The 21,763-nt window shown below is 43.6% G+C and overlaps 1 protein-coding gene across 2 annotated transcripts in view; it reads left to right on the forward strand.

Moving 5' to 3' along the window:
• BRWD1 (bromodomain and WD repeat domain containing 1) overlaps positions 1–21,763 on the forward strand; it is a 523,732-nt gene that overhangs the window by 225,546 nt on the left and 276,423 nt on the right. For both annotated transcript variants that reach the window (XM_030203838.1, XM_030203839.1), the window contains exons 23-25: positions 85–268; positions 6,684–6,800; positions 11,755–11,862. In XM_030203838.1, the coding sequence (XP_030059698.1) occupies positions 85–268; positions 6,684–6,800; positions 11,755–11,862 (409 nt within the window). The remainder of the gene's footprint in view (positions 1–84; positions 269–6,683; positions 6,801–11,754; positions 11,863–21,763) is intronic.

Genomic DNA, 21,763 nt, shown 5'->3' on the forward strand with positions numbered 1-21,763 from the left:
TATTAAAAATCTATTTTGTTTTTTTCAGGTATTTACATTTGTTCATCTTACCTATCCTATTTTTGGTATTTTTCTTATGTACAGGGATTCATCAAGTGATTACTCGGATTGGACAGCTGATGCAGGGATTAATCTTCAACCTCCTGCGCGGATTTTAGCTCGTCGCAGAGTCCCCAGAATATTAAGCAGCTCTGAAGATGAGCTATCAACAGAGGAGAAATTATGTCCACCTAAGCAAAGGAAAATTACTAAGAAAAGACAGGGAGAGGTATGAAAAGCTGCTGTTAGTTTTTCTTAGGTCATTTTGACCAGTGTTAATAGAAGCCAGTGATTTTTCTGTTTGCTATCCTGATTTTGTTGAGCTAAATTGTTTAGATCCTATGAAAAGCTATAGTCACATAAAACTTGGGCAGCTACACTTACCAATGTAGTGTACCATTAAAGCCTTTCACTCCCCCCCCCCTTCTCATTTCCAGTCATTAATCATATGAATGATATTGGAGTATCTTTGTGCATTGATTAGGGAAAGAGGTTAAAAAAAATAATAGCAAATATTGAACTCATATAAACAATAGCATTTTGTGAGTTGGAAACTTTGTAGATTATAATGCCTTTTTCCAGACCAAGAAAAAATTAGAAAGCCTGTGTATTTTATTTTTCCTCCGAGAACAAGTAGGCCACGTCATGCGTGGGTGATATGTCATCCACGTTGCCCAGTGCGGGATGCTTTTACAGCATATAAGAGCTTTAAGAGCATGCACTAGCATCCCCTACATTCACAAGTGCCTTCCTGCCCACCATGAGAGTATGGGACCAGCAGCCTCTCTTCATCCGCCGTGAGGAGAGAACGCGCGCTGTTTGCGGCTCCTCATAGGTGTCTAGTGCATTTCTACTTTTTAAACTTTGTGCTTTCCTTTAAGGCATTTTTTGCCCGGTTTTGTGTTTTCCTTTTTTGGTGAGATTTTCCTTCCCTCCCCTTAGTGTTTAGTTACTTTTTCCACTTTTAAGTGTTCTTAATTTTTTTCGTACTCCTGTGGCCCGCTTAGGCCTGAGTTTCGGTCGGAATTTTTCCCCTCCTCTTTTCTTGGTGATTTTTCCCCTTTTTACTATCATCATCTCATTCACTTTGGCCATGACTGTTCCTTCCACGTCATCAAAGGTTCCCAGTAGCTTCAAGCGCTATGCTCTGTGTAATCGGACCATCTCTGGAACAGATACCCATTCCTGGTGTCTCTAGCGTTTAGAGCCAGAACATAGCCCTTCCAGCTGTTTTCTTTGCCTGCATATGCAGAAAAGAACACTATTATTCAGAGAGGCTCAGAGAGAGAATTTTTGGAACCAAGTCCAAATCATCAACCTTGGCATAAATATTGGCATTGGTGCTTGCAGCAGCATTGGGTGCATCATACCTATGGCTGCAAGACCCATGTCCAACACTTGGAGTGGGCGTGCATCAAGAAAGCTGGTGCTATCCGATATCAAGAAGGCATTCGTGTCTATGCTTGATATCGGATAGCACCAGCGTTTGTATCTCTCATTCCATGAGAATTCTGGAGGCACATATGTATACGTCAATTTGAAGACCCCTGAAGAAGGCCGGTTGGCCGAAACACGGACCTTGTAGGGTCCTAATAAAAAAAACTTTTTTTGGTGCTCTTACTCTTTGCGATTTGTATCTGGTCTATCTTGGTTATCTTCCGTTCTCTTTGTGGCTACCATTCCGATACATTTGGAGACAGAGGACGAGCCCAGGGTTGAGATATTTGAGGTTCTGGACTATGAGACTCCTCCAAGAGAGGCTGTGACTGTCCCATTTCACAAGGTCTTGCATATGATGTTCTGGTGAAGAACAGGGAGTCCTCCTCTGTCGATCCTTGGAAGATGGATACCATGTATCGGATCCAGAGTTCCCTGGGTTTGACAGGCCACAGTTGCCTCATCATTCTCTAGTGGTAGAATCCTCACTCAAACGTACCAGAAGTTTGAGACTTCTCCGAGGACAAGCAGGCTGCTTGTTCTCACATGTGGGTGACATCCATCAGCAGCCCCATATCGGAGATCTTCCTATCAACAAACGTTTGCTAGCCCTCGCGTGTGCGTGCACGACGTGCATGCGTGACCGTCTTCCCGCTCGCACGAGAGCGTGCTAGTCAGTCTTCTTTTTTCCGCAAGAAAATTGAATCCCAGTATCAGATCCATGGAGATCCAGAGTTAATGAGGACCCAGTTGCCCCATGACTCTGGTGTGGTGGATCTGGCCCTTAAGAAGGTCAAGAGTTCTAGGGAGTACGCTTTGGCGCCCCCGGGCCGTGACTCTAGAACCTTGGATTCTTTTGGGCGGAAGGCCTACCATTCTGCAATGCTCTCCAGCAGCGAATTGCGGATGCTCCTTGCTGGGGGGATAATATTTTTGGAGAGAAGGTCGAACAGGTGGTAGAGCAACTCCACCAGTGGGACACTGCTTTCAACAAATTCTCCCACCGGACGCCTTCAGCATCTACCTCAACTGGTAGACTGTTTTATGGGGGAAGGAGGACTGTCCCCTATTCTTCTAATAAGTGTAGGTACAATCCTCCCTCTCGCCAGCCTGCTGCTCAGGTTAAACCCCAGCACGCTCGTTCCCTTCAACAGCGTGCACCTCAACAGGCCCCAGCAGCTCCCCAGCAAAAGCGAGGGACGGGCTTTTGACTGACTCCAGGAGAGCATAGCCGAAATCAGTGTCCGGGCCGGACGATCTGCCGTCGGGGGGAGGTTAAGATTTTTTCATCAAAGGTGGCCTCTCGTAACCTCCGACCAGTGGGTTCTCTAAATACTCCGGCTGGGATACTCCCTCAATTTGATTTCAAACCCCTCAAATTGTCCGCCGGGAGCTCAGTCCTTCAGCTTCCAGCACTTGCAGAGGAACTCTCTGCCCTTCTCAGCGCCAATGCGGTCGAGCCCGTGCCACTGGGGTAAGAAGGGCCTGGATTCTATTCCAGGTACTTCCTTGTGGAAAAGAAAACAGGGGGATGCGTCCCATCCTAGACCTAAGGGCCCTGAACAAATATCTAGTCCGAGAAAAGTTCAGGATGCTTTCCCTGGGCACCCTTCTTCCCATGATTCAGGCAAACGATTGGCTATGCTCTCTGGACTTAAAGGACGCTTACACTCATATCCCGATACTGCCAGCTCACAGACAGTATCTTCAATTCTGTCTGGGAACATGGCATTTTCAGTATTGTGTACTACCCTTTCATCTCGCCTCTGCGCCCAGGGTGTTTACAAAATGCCTGGATCCCGTAGCGGCGTTTCTACGCAAACTGGGGGTGCACGTGTTCCCTTATCTCGACGATTGGCTGGTGAAGAACACCTCGGAGGCGGGAGCTCTACGGTCCATGCAGATGACTATTGGACTACTGGAGCTACTAGGGTTTGTGATAAATTATCCAAAGTCCCATCTTCTTCCAGTACAGAAACTAGAATTCATTGGAGCTCTGCTGGACTCTCAGACGGGCCAACTATCTCCTGTCTCTCGTTTCCTGGGTGTGGGCGTCGCAGCAGATCACAGCTCGGCAGATGTTGAGATTGCTCGGCCATGTGGCCCGCCTTCACATGCGATCAGCTCAATGGGCCTTAGCTTCTCAGTGGTACCAAGCTGCTGTGGACCTAGAGGACGTAGTCCTGCTGTCCACGAGTTTTCTCCAATCCCTGCATTGGTGGACAGTTCGATCCAATTTGACTCTGGGACGTCCCTTCCAAATTCCACAGCCACAAAAATTGCTGACTACGGATGCGTCTCTCCTGGGGTGGGGAGCTTATGTCGATGGGCTTCACACCCAAGGGAGCTGGTCCCTCTAGGAACGAGATTTGCAGATCAATCTCCTGGAGTTGCGAGCGGTCTGGAACGCTCTAAAGGCTTTCAGGGATCGGCTGCCCCAGCAAATTATTCAAATTCAGACAGACAATCAGGTTGCCATGTATTACATCAACAAGCAGGGGGGCACCGGATCTCGCCCCCTGTGTCAGGAGGCCGTCAGAATGTGGCTTTGAGCTCGCCTGTACGGCATGTTTCTTCAGGCCTAGTATCTGGCAGGCGTAAACAACAGTCTGGCCGACAGATTGAGCAGGATAATGCAATCTCACGAGTGGTCGCTCAGTTCCAGAGTGGTATGCGACATGTTCCAAGTGTGGGGCACCCCCTTGGTGGATCTCTTTGCCACTCAAGTCAACCACTAGGTCCCTCAGTTCTGTTCCAGACTTCAGGCCCACGGCAGGCTAGCGTTGGATGCCTTTCTCCTGGATTGGGGGGAGGGCCTCCTATATGCTTATCCTCCCATACCTTTGGTGGGGAAGACTTTGCTGAAACTCAAGCAAGATCGAGGCATCACGATTCTGATTGCTCCCTTTTGGCCGCGCCAGATATAGTTTCCTCTTCTTCTGGAGTTGTCCTCCGATTAACCATGGAGATTGGAGTGTTTTCCGACCCTCATTACTCAGATCGAGGGGGCGCTTCTGCATCCCATCCTCCAGTCCCTGGCGCTCACGGCTTGGATTTGGAGGGCGTAGATTTTGCCTCCTTGGGTCTCTCCAAGGGTGTCTCCCGTGTCTTGCTTGCTTCCAGGAAAGATTCCACTAAGAAGAGTTACTCTTTTCTATGGCGGAGGTTTGCTGTCTGGTGTGACAGCAAGGCCCTAGATCCTCGCTCGTGTCCTACACAGACCCTGCTTGAATACCTTCTGCACTTGTCTGCGTCTGGTCTCAAGACCAACTCTGTAAGGGTTCACCTTAGTGCAATTAGTGCATACCATTACCGTGTGGAAGGTAAGCCGATCTCGGGACAGCCTTTAGTTCGTTTCATGAGAGGTTTGCTTTTGTCAAAGCCCCCCATCAAATCTCCTACAGTGTCATGGGATCTCAATGTCGTTCTCACCTAGCTGATGAAACCTCCTTTTGAGCCACTGGATTCCTGCCATCTGAAGTACTTGACTTGGAAGATCATTTTCTTAGTGGCAGTCACTTCAGCTCGCAGAGTCAGTGAGCTTCAAGCCTTGGTAACTCATGCTCCTTATACTAACTTTCATCATAACAGAGTAGTCCTCTGCACTCACCCTAAGTTCTTGCTGAAGATGGTGTCGGAATTCCATCTGAACCAGTCAACTGTCTTGCCAACATTCTTTCCCCGTTCTCATACCCGCCCTGCTGAACGTCAGCTGCACACATTGGACTGCAAGCGAGCATTGGCCTTCTACCTGGAGCGGACAAAGCCCCACAGACAGTCCGCCCAATTGTTTATTTCTTTTGATCCCAACAGAAGGGGAGTGACTGTCAGGAAACGCACCATATCCAATTGGCTAGCAGATTGCATTTCCTTCACTTACGCCCAGGCTGGGCTGACTCTTGAGGGTAATGTCACGGCTCATAGTGTTAGAGCCATGGCAGTGTCAGTGTTAGAGCCATGAAAACAGCTGTGATAAGGTTGTGCTTAAAACTTTGGTTCCCTTCCAATTATTCAAGTTGAACTGGATAATTGGAAGGGAACCATAGTTTTAAGCACAGCCTTATCACAGCTGTTTTCACGGATCACACAGGGTTGCCGCTGAACGTCAAGGCACCCACAGCCAGCATTGCAGAAAGATAAGTGATCTTACTGAGCACAGTGGTTGTAGTTGGTTAAGATGTGAGAGTTTAGTAAGAATCACTCTATTTAAGATACAAGGGAGGTAGGAGGTTTTGGTGCTATGATGGCTGATGGGGCATGACACAGATTTAGAACTGCCAGTTAGTTTGAGTGGCACCCCGATTACTGAGCACTATTTAGCATATTAAAATTTTTTAAAAATAATAAGAGAAATATTGGTTTCTGTATGGTATCAATATTAATTTATTGAGAAACCGAAAAGTGTGTATACCCCAGAGGATTTCCATAAATTAAATTTTAACTGCCAGACCCTCGACCATTCTTCTAACGTTTGGAGATCCCTTCTCATCGTTTCTACTCCCTCCAGGGTATCCACTCTATTGGCTATTTTCGTGTCAGCCACAAAGGCACACCTTTCCTTCCAACCCTTCAGCAATATCTCCCACAAATATATTAAACAGAATAGGCCCCAGCACCGACCCCACTGCTCACCTTCCTTTCCTCCTAGCAGATTCCATTTACCACCACCCTTTGCTACCTGTCGGTCAACCAGTTTCTTATCCAGTTCACCACTTTCGGTCCTAAGTTCAACCCTTTCAGCTTATTCACGAGTCTTCTGTGGGGGACCATATCAAAGGCTTTGCCGAAGTCCAAGTAGATTACATCTAGCGCACGTCCCTCATCCCTCATACATTGATGATAATTTAAAAATCTGAAAAACCTTTTAAGAATTTTTGTTCATCTTGACTGCATGTATATTTACTTTACTGTTCTTTTGTGATATTGTATAGACATATATGTCAACATTAGTTCCAGCTTGTTTATCCTGTTGATATATGTTTATCTTTAAAATTGTAATAAAGATTGATTTGAATTTATACCCAGCTATGGCATCAGTGGGGTGAAACAAGATATGTTTATCATAGCATGCATGTCAGCATGAATAACTGCTTTAAAAAGAGAGGTCGTTTTTAGTTTTCAGTTCTCATGTGGAACAGTAGGTGCTATACACATTTATGCTATACACACAGAAGATCTCTAATTGTATTCTGTTCTGAATTATATAGCAGACAGCTACAATACAGCCAGTAAAACGAGAATTGTCGGATGATTGGCATCCACCTGTGTGGATAACAGATACTACACCTCGGCGGTCTCCATTTGTTCCCCAAATGGGTGACGAGGTAAGGCTTAACACCATTTACAAACTCAATGCAACTGGACTGTGGAAATCAGCTAGTTTATTAGTAGGTGCTGTTGTGCATTAAGTTAAGTTTTTATTCCATTTGAACATTTTTCTAATAAAAAAAAAAAAAAAGAGGGTCAAAGAAAATTGTCCTAAAATAGGAAGACAGAAGGGTTTTATTTTTAACAGAATTCATGAGATGATATATTTACTTAGATAGTGAGGGAACAGCTTCTTTGAAGATGAGCAATTCATCAGTCACACAAATGGATAAATTGACTCAGTGATTTATGATTCTTATTGTTCCCTGAGATGGATCTGGTTTTCACTCTTATGGGACCTATACCTAAAAAAAAAAAAAAAAAAAAAGTAAAATTGGGATCTTGTCTAACCCTAATCACTCAGAATGGAGGATCATTTCTCCATCCCATTATCCAGTCTTCAGTCCTCATTGCCTGAATGTTGTAGTGGTTGTAGAAGTCTATGGAGCTCTCTGAAATGGCATTGGAGGTTGTCCTTGCTTCTAAGGAAGGAATCGGTGGAGGAGATTTGTACAGCTACAAGATGTTCAGTCTGGATATTTATATACCATTACTGTAAGAGTAGCCATACTGGGTGTCAGGTCCTCGAGGCAGGACCGGCATTCGTGAGCCCTTGGACCATTGCCGAGGAGCGGCAGAGGCAGGCAAGACCACCCTGGAACTGAATACAAGGAAGAGCAGGACTGGAACTCGGGACTGGAGTAGTAACAAAGGCAGTCAACTACAGGCAGAACAGGAACAGCTTCACCTGCGCTTGACCACCGTTCCTCCGGAGTTGAGCTCCGGAGTTCAGGTGACTGGCAGGACTTGTAGTGTAGGACAGAGCAGGAACTGAAGATCCAGAGGACCCACTCCAGGTCTAGGATACATGTGGGAGGCTTGGCACAGAACTAGACTAGGACTAAAAGCTGCTATGCAGCCACTAGCAAGAATCACAAGACAGACTAAGCAGACAGGAGTACACCAAGGCAAGACGAAAACAGGGGCTAGGATATACATACAAGTTTGGTAAAAAGTGGTTCAGGATATATGGGGTTCAGAATAGACATGCAAGCTTGGCAGGGGCGAGGTTCAGGATATACACCCTAGCTAGGCTGAAGCAGGACTCAGGATAAACACACTAGCTAGGCAGAAGCAGGACTCAGGATATACACTCAGGATATGCAGGACTCAGGATATACACACTAGCTAGGCAGAAGCAGGATTCAGGATATACACTCAGGATATGCAGGACTCAGGATATACACACTAGCTAGGCAGAAGCAGGATTCAGGATATACACTCAGGATATGCAGGACTCAGGATATACACACTAGCTAGGCAGAAGCAGGATTCAGGATATACACTCAGGATAAGCAGGACTCAGAATATGCAAGCAAGCTTGGCAGAAACAGGGTTCAGGATAAGCACACACGCTGGGCAGACACAGGGTACAGGATATGCACATAAACTGGGCAGGAGCCGACAGAAGGAGTAACCAGGAACAAGCAGAGTCTTGGTCAGGCGGCAGGCAATAGAATAAACCAGGAAACTAGCAATGTCTTAGGGCAGGCTGCAAACAGAGAGAATAAACCAGGAACTAACAGGGTCTTGGGGCAGGCTGCAGACAGAGAGAAAAACCAGGAGCTAACAGAGTCTTAGGGCTGGCAGCAAACAGAGGAATAAACCAGAAGCTAACAGAGTCTTAGGGCTGGCAGCAGATAGAGGAATAAACCAGAAGCTAACAGTCTTAGGGCTGAAGCTTCAGGCTCCAAGCACAGAGCAAGGCAATAGAAGGACTAACAGTCCACAGACACAAAGCAGAAGGGCAGAGCCCACACAGAAGGGCTAGCAGTCCACAGACACAAAGCAGAAGGGCAGAGCCCACACAGAAGGATTAGCAGTCCACAGACACAAATAGCAGATGGGCAAGAGCCCCAGAGAAAGGCTAAGTAGCAGCGCAACAGTGCATTCGCTAACCTGACGACCTTTTGGCATAACACACAATGCAAAGGCCCTGAATGCCAGTACTGCACTTTCTTATGAAGGCTCTCACTGATGATGTCACCTACAGCAGGACAGACGCAGGAAACACACTGACACCAAAGAGAGGCTTGAAGCACATAGGATGTGAACAGATGGGAGCCATCTTGGAAGCTGGAACAGAACAGGCGGAAGCCATCTTAGATGCTGGCCAGGCAGTAGCCATCTTGGAAGCTGGAACAGAACAGGCGGGAGCCATCTTAGATGCTGGCTCCCCAGAGAGGCATAGCCCACACAGGTGAGGTCTAGTGAAGTAATCAACACACAGAGACAGAGACAAAACTAACACAGAAACAGACAGAAGCCAGCACAGAGGCTGACCCCCAGAAATAAGGTAAGTCTGAGGGTGGTCACGACCACAGACGTGACACTGGGTCAGATCAATGGTCCTTCTAGCCCAGTATCCTGTTTTCCAAACAGTGGCCAAGCCAGGTCACAAGTACCTGGCAGAAACTCAATTAGCAGCCGCATTCCATGCTACCAATCCCGGGGCAAGCAGTTGCTTCCCCATGTCTGTTTCAATAGCAGACTATGGACTTTTCCTTCAGGAATTTCTCCAAACCTTTTTTTTTAAACCCAGATACACTAACCCCTGTTACCACATCCTCCAGCAATGAGTTCCAGAGCTTAACTATTTGTTGAGTGAAAAAAGTATTTCCTTCTATTGTGTTAAAAGTATTTCCATGTAACTTCCTCGAGTGTCCCCTAGTCTTTGTTCTTTTGGAAAGAGTAAAAAATCGATTTGAAATTGGACCACTTTGTTCTTCACAGCCTCAAATAGAAGAAGGTCTCCCCCCCCCCCCCCCCCCCCCCCCCCCCCCCCCAAAATAAATAAATAAATAAAACCTCTCCATCAGTCTTGGTGGTGGTGGCTTTTAGTTATTTTTTTTGTTGAAGGAAACTTAAGTAGAGAATATCATTTGTGTGACTGATGAGAAGGAAAAACTGCTTACCTTTAAAAACTGTTTTGTTGACAGCACAGACCCTCTCTCTTGCTCTTCTCTTCTAGAATTCTCCTACAGTAGTAGTATTAGAACTGAGGGAGCAGGTTAGGAATTCTTATGTGTGCGGTAAAAGCTTTTAGGCTTTTCTAGAAAGCTCTGGAGCAGATGTCTAGTGCCGAGTATGGTGACACCCACCTGACTCAACTTTTGACTTCAGAGAACCCCCTTTTTGGTGAGCAACTTTGCTTAAATCTAATTTTTTTACAGTACTACTAAGAATAAATCACAGGGTTAGACTCCTTGATTCTGACAAAAGAGAGGAATTTTCCTTTCAAATATAAAAGGCTTTCGACACACATCAGTATAATAAAAATTGACATGGGAACATGAGTGGTTCTGTACTGTTAGCAAAACAGAATTCTTAAAATATCCAGAGCTTGTTTGTTGGCTACTGTATTGGGGAATAGTCATTAAAGCCATTATCTGCAAATATGTCATGCATATATTTGTGGATATCTTGAAATCCAGATTGGCTGGATTTCTCCCAAAGATAAGCTTGAGAATACGAACCTGTAGAATTTTATGTGAACAATAGGACCTCAGTCAATCGATCTTTTGCTGACTTTATGGGAGATGTCTGCTTTTCTTGGTAATGTTTAAATTAAGGCTGCATTTTGATTAAAAATTTAATCACGATTAATTGCACTATTAAAAAAGGGGGGGGGGGTTCTTTTAAAATTTCCCACTGTAGCTCCTTGTTACTCTGGCAAATCACTTGACCCTTTATTGCCCCAGGTTCAAAATAAGTACCTGTATACAGTACATAAACTGCTTTGATTGTAAAAGGTGGTATATCAATCCTATCCCTCTTCCCTTCTTTAAAGCACTGATAATCTTGCTCCTTGCCACCCCCAGATCCCAACATCTCTCCCTTTCTTCCTCTTCCTCTCCTCTTCCCCCAGGTCTGTTATCTATCTTCTTGGGGTTTGGGGTCCATTATCTCTCTATTCTCCACCTTAATGAGCAGTTCCAAGCTGTTCTCATGGCTCCGGGAGATCACCACCTCGACCATAGCTTCCACTGGTGACCTCCCTCTCCAGTTCCCCTCCCACCAGACTACAGGAGGCCTGCTCCAATGCTTTTCCTCTGGCCCAACCCACCTCCTCTGACATCACTTTTCTGTTTTTGCATGGGTAGGATGGGTTAGAGGGAATGATTTGGACCAGGCCACAGGCAATATATGTGCAACACTGCTGGGGACTAACAGAAGACCATCTTTAAGGAAGACCAGCGCAGAGGGAGGATGATGTTGAATTGTGGGTGAGGGGAAAGGTACCAGATCTTGCTTAGGACAGGGGGTTGAGAGCAGAAGAGATGTTTGAAGGAGATGGGAGATGCTGCAACATGATTAATTTTTTAAATTGCAATTAATAGTGCACTAATTGCAGAGCTAACTGTGATTAACTTATAGTCTTAGTTTAAATGTTGTAACTGCAGAACATGAGAAATGCATTCAGCCTTTATGCAAAACCGAGATTTGCAGGGAGAAAACTTACCAATTAAAGCAATATGTGAGAGGAGACAGTTGTGACATTCTAGACAGAATATAAAGGATAATAATGAAATACATGGTTACATTAAGAGGCTTGAGAATTAAGCTAAATGACTCGTCTATAATCTTTAGACGGTAAGGAGAGAGTAATTACAAAAAGCATTGTTTATAATAAAATAAGGTGAAAGTGGAGTTTTCCAACTGATTATTTAACACTGGGCTCAAAATGAGATTGGAAGCCAGTGAAGAGAAATGGGTTAATGCATTGCAGAAAAGGATGAGTGATGTTTTAAGTATTCTATTTAGTTCATTATGGGAGAAGATGGGGGTCCTTAGTTTTGTTGAAGAATTTTAAAGCAATGAATGCTTGTTTGTATTTTGTTTGATGTGCAGGTTATGTATTTTCGACCAGGCCACGAGGCTTATGTTGAAGCAGTCAGAAAACGTGGTCTTTATAAATTGGATCCCAACAAAGAACCATGGAAAAAAATGATTATTAGAGTAAGTTTGTAGCAATCTGCTCTGGATTTTTATTCAGTTAAAATCGAACGATACATTGAAAAAATTTAGATGGAGCAGTCTGACAACCTACAGCTTAGCTAACTTAAATCCAGTGATTCCATCCTGTTTCATCACTAACCTGAAAAGGGTGCATAATTTTCAAAAGCTAGTCACAAATGTATTTAATTAGTTAAATAAGGGTCACATGCAGTTTGTTGGGACCACTTTTTCTAGGGATTCAAGTAGACTACCATGGTAGCCACAATGCTTTGCTCAAAAACTATTCTTTGAAATTCATTAAATGACAAGGATGTGGGTCAGCTCTGACTCAGAATGCAACACTGTACTGCAGCTTAGCAGTCAAGAATTAGTTGTCTGACCAGCAGAGCTAGTTGAGTCTGTCTTACAGTAACTGGCACTTAGCCTCAAGGAGGAACGGAAGATAGCTACTACTATAGCAGTCATCCTTCCCAGCTTCCTTCACCAACCAAAAAAAGTGTAGTTTAGGGTTAGGCTTAGTTGGAGATGCCCTTTTGGGTGGCAAGGGCACATACGCAGAGGCATGCCATTAGGGATGGGAAACAATTGGGAAAAACAGTTTCTTCTAAAACGGAAAAAAAAAATGTGTTCTTATTTGATATTGAAAATCCACCATTTGTATGTTTTTTTATGTTTAAACGGTTTTTATTATGGAATTTACACAGATAAACCATTGCAATACAAGTAATGCCGGAGGCTAAACAGTGCTTCTCAGAAAGTCATGTATAATCAAACATCTGATACATCTGTGACCATCTCCATAAACTTTTTAATATAATATCTCTCTCTCCCTTCCCTCCCCTCCCTCTCAACCCAATCCCTCCCCCTTGCGCCATGAACCAAAGTATAAAACAATCCTATATAATAATTCTCAGCTCCAACGTTCTGTGCCTGGCTTGAAGCCACATTCTGAGGTGGTCTGCTAGGCTGTTTAGATCAGATGATGTCGGACGCATTATGATGTCACATGACATCTCCAACATTCTGTGCCTGGAATGAAGCCACATTCTGAGGTGGTTTGCTAGGCTGTGTTAGCTCAGTGTCACACACAGACACACACTCCCCTCTCTCTCTCTCTCTCTCATACACACACACACAGTCTTTCACTCTCTGTGTGTCACTGTCACACACACATACACTCTATCTCACTGCACACCCCTGTGCTCCTGCAAGGGGTTGCCGGAAGGAGGAGGATATGGAGACACACATACTCTGTCACGCACACACACGCTGTCTCTCTCTCTCACTCAGTCACTTTCAGACACACTCTCTCAAATATACACAGTACGAGCAAAATCTCCATGATGCCCATTTCATTTGTGAAATTACACACACAGCAGGGGCGTAGCCAGACAACAGATTTTGGGTGGGCATAGGCAAAAAGTGGGTGGACACCAAGTGTTCCCTCCCCCCCCCCCCCCCCAAAAAAAAAAAAACAGCTGGCAGGAAAATGCTTCTTTCCAGCTTGGCAGTGTTCAGCAGGCATGCACTGAAAACTGAGCATGCGCAGGTGCCAGTACCGTGGAGAGTAGCGTCTCCGTTACCATCAGGGGGATGTCTTCAGCTGGCAGAGCTTGGGATCTCCACCAGCTACTGCTAAACGTGTGCTACTGTTGGGTGGGCCTGAGCCCTAAGTGCCTGAGCCACTGACAACACAGGAATGCAACGCACAATGTGAAGATGCAAAAAATAAACAGCAACACAACACATGGTTTAATGCACAAACACACAGACAAACCCGTTTGGAGAAAAAAAAAAAAAAAAAAAAACTTACTGCACATGGGACGAGGATTACTGCACATGGTGGTACAACACGGCAACACATGATTCATACATTAAAAAAAAACAATTACACACTCATGGATCATCTTCTACATTATACAAACTACACAAATATTCCTTCTCATTATAACACTTTTCAAACAACTGGTTACAAAAAAAAAACCTTTCAAATAAAACCTTGCTAGCGCCTGTTTCCTTTAAAACAGAAACGGGCCTTTTTTTACTAGTAACATATAAGATCAATAGTAAACATTCTCTCACTTCTTCCATCTCAAGTCCCCACCTCTGACTCTCATACTGATATATCGTACTTCTAACCCAATGGTCAGATTCCTCTTTCTATCATCTAGGCACTGATCCTCTCTCCTTCCTCTCTCTCCTCCCCTCTAGTGATAAAAATCAGGTGCTGGAGAATAGTGTGTGCATTATAGAATTTACAACCCCTATTTCTCTGTTTTTTAAACACTGAACATTCTTAGTGCTACCAAATGAGCATATTGGCGCTCTCTATAGACTTGTACCCTCTGATCAATACAATGTGTTAAATTGGTGTAGAAAACTAGGACACTTCATTTCTTAAAGCCACTTTTTAATTTCTTAGCCACTTCTTTTCATGTCCTGTCACTTATTGTGTTCTCTCATTCCACCCATCTTATTTTGTTCCCTGAGCAGCATAATAGTCCATCTATATTGCCAGCGATGTGACAGATGGTATCTACAATAATCAAGGTCTTCTGCAGTGAGTCTGGAGTTATTGTGCTGTGGTGGAAGGACTTTTGGTTGCCATTCTGGCTCCTCTCCTTGTCCTGATTTTCTTATGAGGAGTTTTCTGTTAAAAAAAACTAGTTATAATTCATTCATATCTTAGAGTAAGTCACTGCTAGAGAAAATTAGATAAATACGTAGAATTAAGTGAAGGGTTCAGTGTCAGCATCTGACTATTCAATTCAAATTAGGATTATATACTGCTAAAATCCCCTTATCAGGGTTCAGTGCGGTTTTCAGCAGTTAGATTAATTCAATATAGTATATTGTATGAGAAAACAGGTAGTGGGCCGTGAGAGAAAATAAAGATGTAATCAAATAGGAGCAAAATACAAACTTAGGGCAGTAGGAGTACAATGCAGTGATTGTAAATTACGAAGCAACATTTGGGAAAATGAAGGTTTTTAGCTTTTTCCTAAAGCTGATATAGTTGCTTTCTTTTCTGATAGCGATAGGGAGGGAGTTCCTGCCTCATGGAGGAGAGCAAGTTGAAAGTTTTCTGAGATCTAGTCCCCTGCTAAGTTCTAGAGGATAAGAACAGTTGGTCTTTCATTCTCTTTGATTAGGCCAGGCATAGCGATGATAAATTAATCAGCAGGTAGGATGCGACTCGTATAAAATTTTGAAAAACTATGCAGGTGGTTTTGAATCTGATTATTTTAGTAATCGGGAGCCAACATAAGTTGACCAGGTGTGATGAGACGCTATTGTATCTGTTTAGTTTGAAAATTTGTCTTGCAGTATTCTGTATTTTCATTTTCTTTAGATATTGAGCTTTAATTTCTAAAAATAGGATGTTGGTAGTCAAGATGTAGTAAGATCAGGAGATTCCAAGATGGCGCTGTGAATGGACACACCTGTGTTTGCTCCTGGAGGCTGCTCGCTAGTAAGCTCTCTTTGGTGCCTCCGTCGCCTCGTGGAATATGGGGAAGCGGAGGGGAAAGGTAAAGGAACGTCCCTCGGTTCCTGGGACCTCTTCGACAATGAGGCAAGCGACCTTGCAGTTCCCCAGACAGCAACTGGGTCCTCAAAGAACTTCGACCCCCTCTGTAACTCTCGGCGCGTCTGCGTCGGAGAGTGGAAACGGGGCTTCCTTGAGCCCCGTGGAACACATTGCACCGCCCCAGCCTGGAGGAGAGTTTCTGGCAGTTCGAACAGAGACGGAGACCGAAGGGGTTCAGCCTGATTTGTGCGAGGGAAAGCCAAATCTCAGCTTCGAGAACCACTACCGCAATTAGCTTTAAAGGTACTTCCTAGAGACAATAGTTTTCATGTTGGCTCGGGTTGAGGATCAGCCTCATTCACCTCCAGTGGCTAGTGGTGTGGGTAGACCAGCAACTGTGACGCTTGAGTCACTATGGGAGATGATGTACAACATTCAAGCCTCTATGCAACCTACTTTAAAATGGAATGTTTCAGATATTAAAACTCTTTCTGAAGCTTCCCTGCTTCAAGCGCAAATGACTGCACACCAAACTCTGAAATTGGAGAAGGTAGACATGAAAATTCAAGAAATGGGATCTGTAGAAGCAGCTTTGGTTAAAGATAATTTTCTTCATAAACGGTTAGAATACCTGGAAAATCAGGCTAGAAGATTAAACCTTAGGCTGCTTAATTTTCCCAAATCGCCTTTAATTTCCCCGCTGGAGATGGTCAAGAAATATATGGTTGACATTCTAGGGATAGATAAGGATTCGCTACCCCCATTACACGGGCTTATTACATCAGGCGTGGTGGAATGGTGGAAGGAAATCCCCTGGTAATGGGGGAAGGAATGAACCTTACATCCTTCCTGGAAGGTTCATTGGAAATAATTACCCAGAGGTTGACTTTGCTTGTTACTTTTGCGCTGGAGCCTGATAGGAATGCTGTATTAAGGCTTTCCTTGAGACACTTAGAATCTCTGTTTTTGGGCTCAAAGGTTAGAATTTTTCCAGATCTCTCAAGACCTACACAGATGAGACGGAGGGCCTTTTTGGAACTGCGTCCCAGGGTGGTGGCTTTGGGAGCAAATGTTGTTCTATGATTTCCTTGTTTTTGTAATGTGATGTTTGAGGGTAAACAGTTTCAGTTTGTAGATCCAAAACAGTTAAAAGAATTTCTACATGCTAGAGTTGATGTGAATGTAGTATACCCTCCATAAATGGCAGGCTGGGGTCTGAACCAGAGGTAGCGACCATTGTTTTTTGTTTTGTTTTTTTGTGCTTTTTGTAACTTTTCTTTCCTTATTCTTGGAATTTAATTTTCTTTTTAACTTGTGGACAAACAGGCAGTTTAGATATTTTCCTATTTTTATGTTACTTCTTGTAAATAATGCAGATTACATATTCACACTGTGTGGTGATGTATTGAAATATATGAATAAATAAAAAATTTAAAAAAAAAGATGTAGTAAGATCAGCATTTGGACCAGACATGCAAAGGCTTTCCGGTCGAAAAATGACCGCACTAGTTGGAGCTGTCTCATTTTAAACAGGGTTTTTCTCCATAATTGGTTGATATGGGAGGAGAATGTTAAGGAGGAATCAGGAAGTACTCTGAGCATGGTACCTTTGGATTCAACTACAAATGGCTTGTTGTACATTCTTATTGAGGATGGGATCTTGACCCCTGGATTCTGGAACCATAAGATTTTGATCTTGATTTTGATTCAGTTTTAATTTGTCAGGGCCCAGTTCTGGACAGTATTCATCCCAGCAGTCACTGACTTCGTAAGGTTGTGATTGGGCTGGAATATTGGTAGAAGGAGCAGGATGTCATCGGTGTTAGACAGTAGTACTTTGCTTAGGCAAGGTATATTGAACCCAGAGAGGACATAAAGAAGTTAAATAGAATTGGGGAAAGTGGTGATCCTTGGGTGACCCCAGATTCTGGGAGCCATTAATAGGAGAGAAGTTGATTTTGTTTGACTGAATAACTTGTGTTTGACAGGAATTCATTGAACCATTTAAAAGCATATCCTAAGAAGACTATTTGATCCAATCGTTTAAGCAGAAATATATGATCGACTGCATCAAAAGCTGCCAATATGTTGAACTGGAGAAGAATTACCTGATCACCTTTTACAAAGGTGGTGGTTGATGTATGTGGTTAAGGTTAGCAGTAAGGATTCCATACTATGTGCAGATTTGAAGCAGAATTGTGATCAATGTAGGATTGAGAATCTTTCCAAGTATGAGGAGAATTGCCTACTGGCTTAGGTTTCCAGCATCTTTGTGAAAAGGGGTATACTGGCGACTGGGCGGTAATTTGCAGCCAAGGTTGTGTTTAGGCTAGAGCCTTTCAGCAGTTGAGTAAGAACAGTTTTGCCCGTATCTGGAGGGAGAGAGCCATTCTCTAGAAGTTCGTTGAGTCTTACCATCAGCCACTGAATTACCTCTGATGGAATCGATGAGAATAATGATATAGGACAGTAGTCAAGGATACAATTAAAGCATCTGCATTTCAGCAGTAGCAAGTTTACTTCATCCTGTAGCAGTGGTTGAAATGAGGCCCAGATTTGGTTGATTTAGCCATCCAGGTAGGGCACATGGCAGCTGTTAAGCTCAGGTTTGAGTCTGATGTTTCTGCAGCTGGGTTGGCCTTGGAGTATCGGGGGTGAAGTAGTGTTAAGTCTTGAGCAGGCGGAGTGATGTGCTGTGATTTGTCCAAAAGTTGTAGCTGTTAATCTTGTTAATAGAGTGAACAGCTTTTTATTGTCTAGCAAATCTTATTTATTTTATTTATTTATTTATTGAATTTGTATCCCACATTTTCCCACCTCTTTGCAGGCTCAATGTGGCTTACAATACATCATGAGTGGTGGTAATATATTAGAAAGTAGACATATAGTGTTATAGAAGGATCTTGGGCAACATGATAATGAAAAAACATACTATAGTAGTATAACAAGAAGGATTTTGGGTAACATGATAATGATAAAACGTGATAGTAGTATAGCAAGCAGATATTGTAAGAGTTCTGTATGTATGTGGAGGAGCTGTGTATATTCACATTGGTTGATCTTTGTGGTATGCCTTGTTAAAGAGATGGGTCTTCAGTAGTTTGCGGCAGTTCGTTAGTTCGTAGATCGTTTTTAAGTTGTGCAGCAGTGCGTTCCAAAATTGTGTGCTCAAGTAGGTAAAGTTTGTTGCGTGCATTAATTTGTATTTTAGACCTTTGCAGTTAGGGAAGTGCAGATCAAGGAATGTGCAGGGTGATTTTTTGGCATTCCTGGGTGGCAAGTCTCAGGTCTGACATGTAGGCTGGTGCATCTCCGTGAATGATTTTGTGAAGTAGGGAGCAAATTTTGAACATGATGCATTCTTTAAGTGGGAGCCAGTGTAATTTTTCTCGTAGGGGCTTAGCACTTTCATATTTTGTTTTGCCAAATATAAGTCTAGCTGCTGTGTTCTTGGCCTACTAGAGTGCTATAGTATTTTCATTTGTCGGTGGCTACCTTCGATGTGTAGTGACTGAGCGCTCGCTTCGTTTGATTTATCGATGGACATACGGCTTTTTATCCATTGTTTTGGTTTTTTTTCTAAATGTCTGCATTCCAATTTGAGTTTAGGTAGATCATCTGAGTACCATGAGGAATTTCTGACTGCCTTGAACATTTTTTTTTTTTTTTAATTGAAAGAAGTCTTTATTTTGAATTAGGAGAAAAAACAAATTACAAACATTAAATTAGCGACCATCAGTAAACAAGTTGCAGCTAAAATAGGATTGGAATCCTGAATAGCGTATATGGCGCACAAAAAGACAATCCCCCAAAGTAGATATTACCCAATAAACTTCCAGTTTTATACAGTTTTGTAATAGTTATCCCGACTGCCCTTCCCTACCCACCAAAGCAAAAAAAAAAAAAACCCCACACATTTGTTTGTATACCTCAACACGAACAGTTAGACAAAAAGGGCTCCAGATAGCTTCCCATTTAGATAACATCTTACAGCGTTGAGCCCAGAGCCTTTCCATGTCGCACATGTACCAAAGCTTATTAAGCCACTTAGTGATTGAAGGAACCTGTGAAGACTTCCATGAAGCTGCCAAAACAACCCTGGCCGCCAACATAGCGTGCCGGACCAACAAAGATTGTGAAGTAGTCAGGCCAGGCGGTGTCTTTGGAAAAAGAAAAAACTCAGGAGACCACTTTATTGACTTGGAGAGCCACCTCTGGAGTCTATATTGCACCGACTTCCAAAAGGCACAAACTTTGACACAAGTCCACCAGAGATGCCCCATAGTGCCCTCTTGACCACAGCCTCTCCAGCACAGTGAGGACACCTGTGGGAACATATGATGAAGGCGCACAGGGGTCAGATACCACCTGTACAAAACTTTTAGTGCATTTTCTTTAAATGCTATTGAGATAGAGATCCTAGACAAAGCACATTCCATAAAGTTCCAATCATCATGATCCAGTGTCACCCCCAACTCCCGATGCCAGCGCTCTTGATACTGAACTGAGGCCCGGACCCGCCGACGCTGAAAGGAATACAAACAAGTGATCAGACCCCTCGTCACTAGAGTCCTCACACAAATCTTCCAAAAAAGAGTCTTCTCGCAAAACGTTTGCCTGTGTTTCACCTGCATATAAGCAAAGATATCTTTAGATGAAATTGCATAATTCTCCATCAAAGTTTGGAATGGAATAAAAGCACTTTCATCAAAGAATTGGCCCCAGGATTCTAGGCCAATTCCAAAAGTTCCAAATTCAAGTCCCGGAGGAAAAAGTGGATTGTTAATTACAGGTGTAAGCTTAGAAAATATCAGGTCCTGCTTAACAAATAAGCTGTCCCAGTAGTGAAAAGTTGTTGAAATGGAGGGATAGATCCCCTTGCCCAGCTTTCTATACCTCCGAGGAAGCCATATCGAAGAGCGCAACAAACATGCTCCAACCGAGTCCTGTTCCAAACCTATCCACCTCTTATGGGGGCTGGCATGGTACCACTCAGTGGTGACAAGCGCCTGAGCAGCTTTATAATGCCAGTATACATTTGGGACACCCAGCCCTCCCTTTTTTTGGTCCCTGTATAACAATGCTCTTGAAAGACGCGGCTTTTTATTGGACCAAATGAACCTAAGAAGGTGATTCTGAATGCCCAAAAGAAAGGAGCGGGACAAACACAGAGGAAGGACTTGAAAGAGACACATCAAACTTGGCAGCACGTTCATTTTCACTGTAGCAATCCTACCAAACCGTGATAATTCAATAGAACCCCAAGCCTCTAAATCTTTATATAAATCCTTTAAAAGGGCAAGGTCGTTAGTTGAAAATAGATCAGAGAATTTGCTAGTAAGGAGAATTCCCAAGTATTTAATGCCCCGGGTCACCCAACGAAATGTTCTTGTAGGGAAGCTAAAATTGGGCCAGGTATATCTACTGCCATAGCTTCAGATTTAGACATATTAAGCTTAAAGCCAGAGACGGAGGAATACTTCTCTAAAAGCTGAATCAGATTAGGCAATTAGATTAAAGATTTAGTTAAAGAGAGCAAAATATCATCAGCGAAGAGTGCCAGCTTGTATTCCTGACCCGCAACCTGAATCCCCGTGATATTATGTTTAGCATGGATAGCAATAGTAAGAGGCTCCATGACCAATGCAAACAGCATTGGCGAGAGAGGACAGCCCTGTCTAGTCCCCCTAGATAAAGGAAACATATGAGAATTACCTCCATTAATACGCACGCATGCTTTCGGAGAGTGATAAATAGCTTGAGTCCAGCTTCCAAAGCCCTGACCAATTCCCAGCCTTTCCATGACACTAATCATAAAAGGCCAGTGAACACGGTCAAAAGCCTTTTCGGCATCCAAACCCAAAAGGCACATTGGCCATACGATGCATATTATCTTTAGCTTGCCTGTGAGGAACAAATCCAACTTGATCAGGATGAACTAAATCCGGAAGGACCCTAGCTAGGCGATTTGCTAAAACCTTAGCTATGATTTTAACATCAGAATTAAGAATGGATATAGGACGATAAGAGGCACAGTCCACCTTATCTTTACCCGGTTTTGGGATCACAGCTATCCATGCTTCCATCATAAAAGGAGGAAGAACCTCTCCTTCCCGAACACCATTACAAATGTCCACTAGAAGAGGGGCCAACTCTCCCCTGAACACTCTATAAAAATCATTCAGCAGCCCATCCAGTCCAGGAGCTTTTCCTGTCAGCAAGTCTTTAATCACTGTGACAATTTCGTCCACCTTAATAACACTGTCAAGGAAGGATCGCTGCTCGTCTGACAAAGAGGGGAGAGACGTGAGGAGAGAAAAGCCTCAATTGTATCTTGATGAATATGCGAATCTGCCGAATATAAAGGTTTGT

The sequence above is a fragment of the Microcaecilia unicolor genome, chromosome 5, assembly GCF_901765095.1.
Source record: "Microcaecilia unicolor chromosome 5, aMicUni1.1, whole genome shotgun sequence".
NCBI lineage: Eukaryota > Metazoa > Chordata > Amphibia > Gymnophiona > Siphonopidae > Microcaecilia > Microcaecilia unicolor.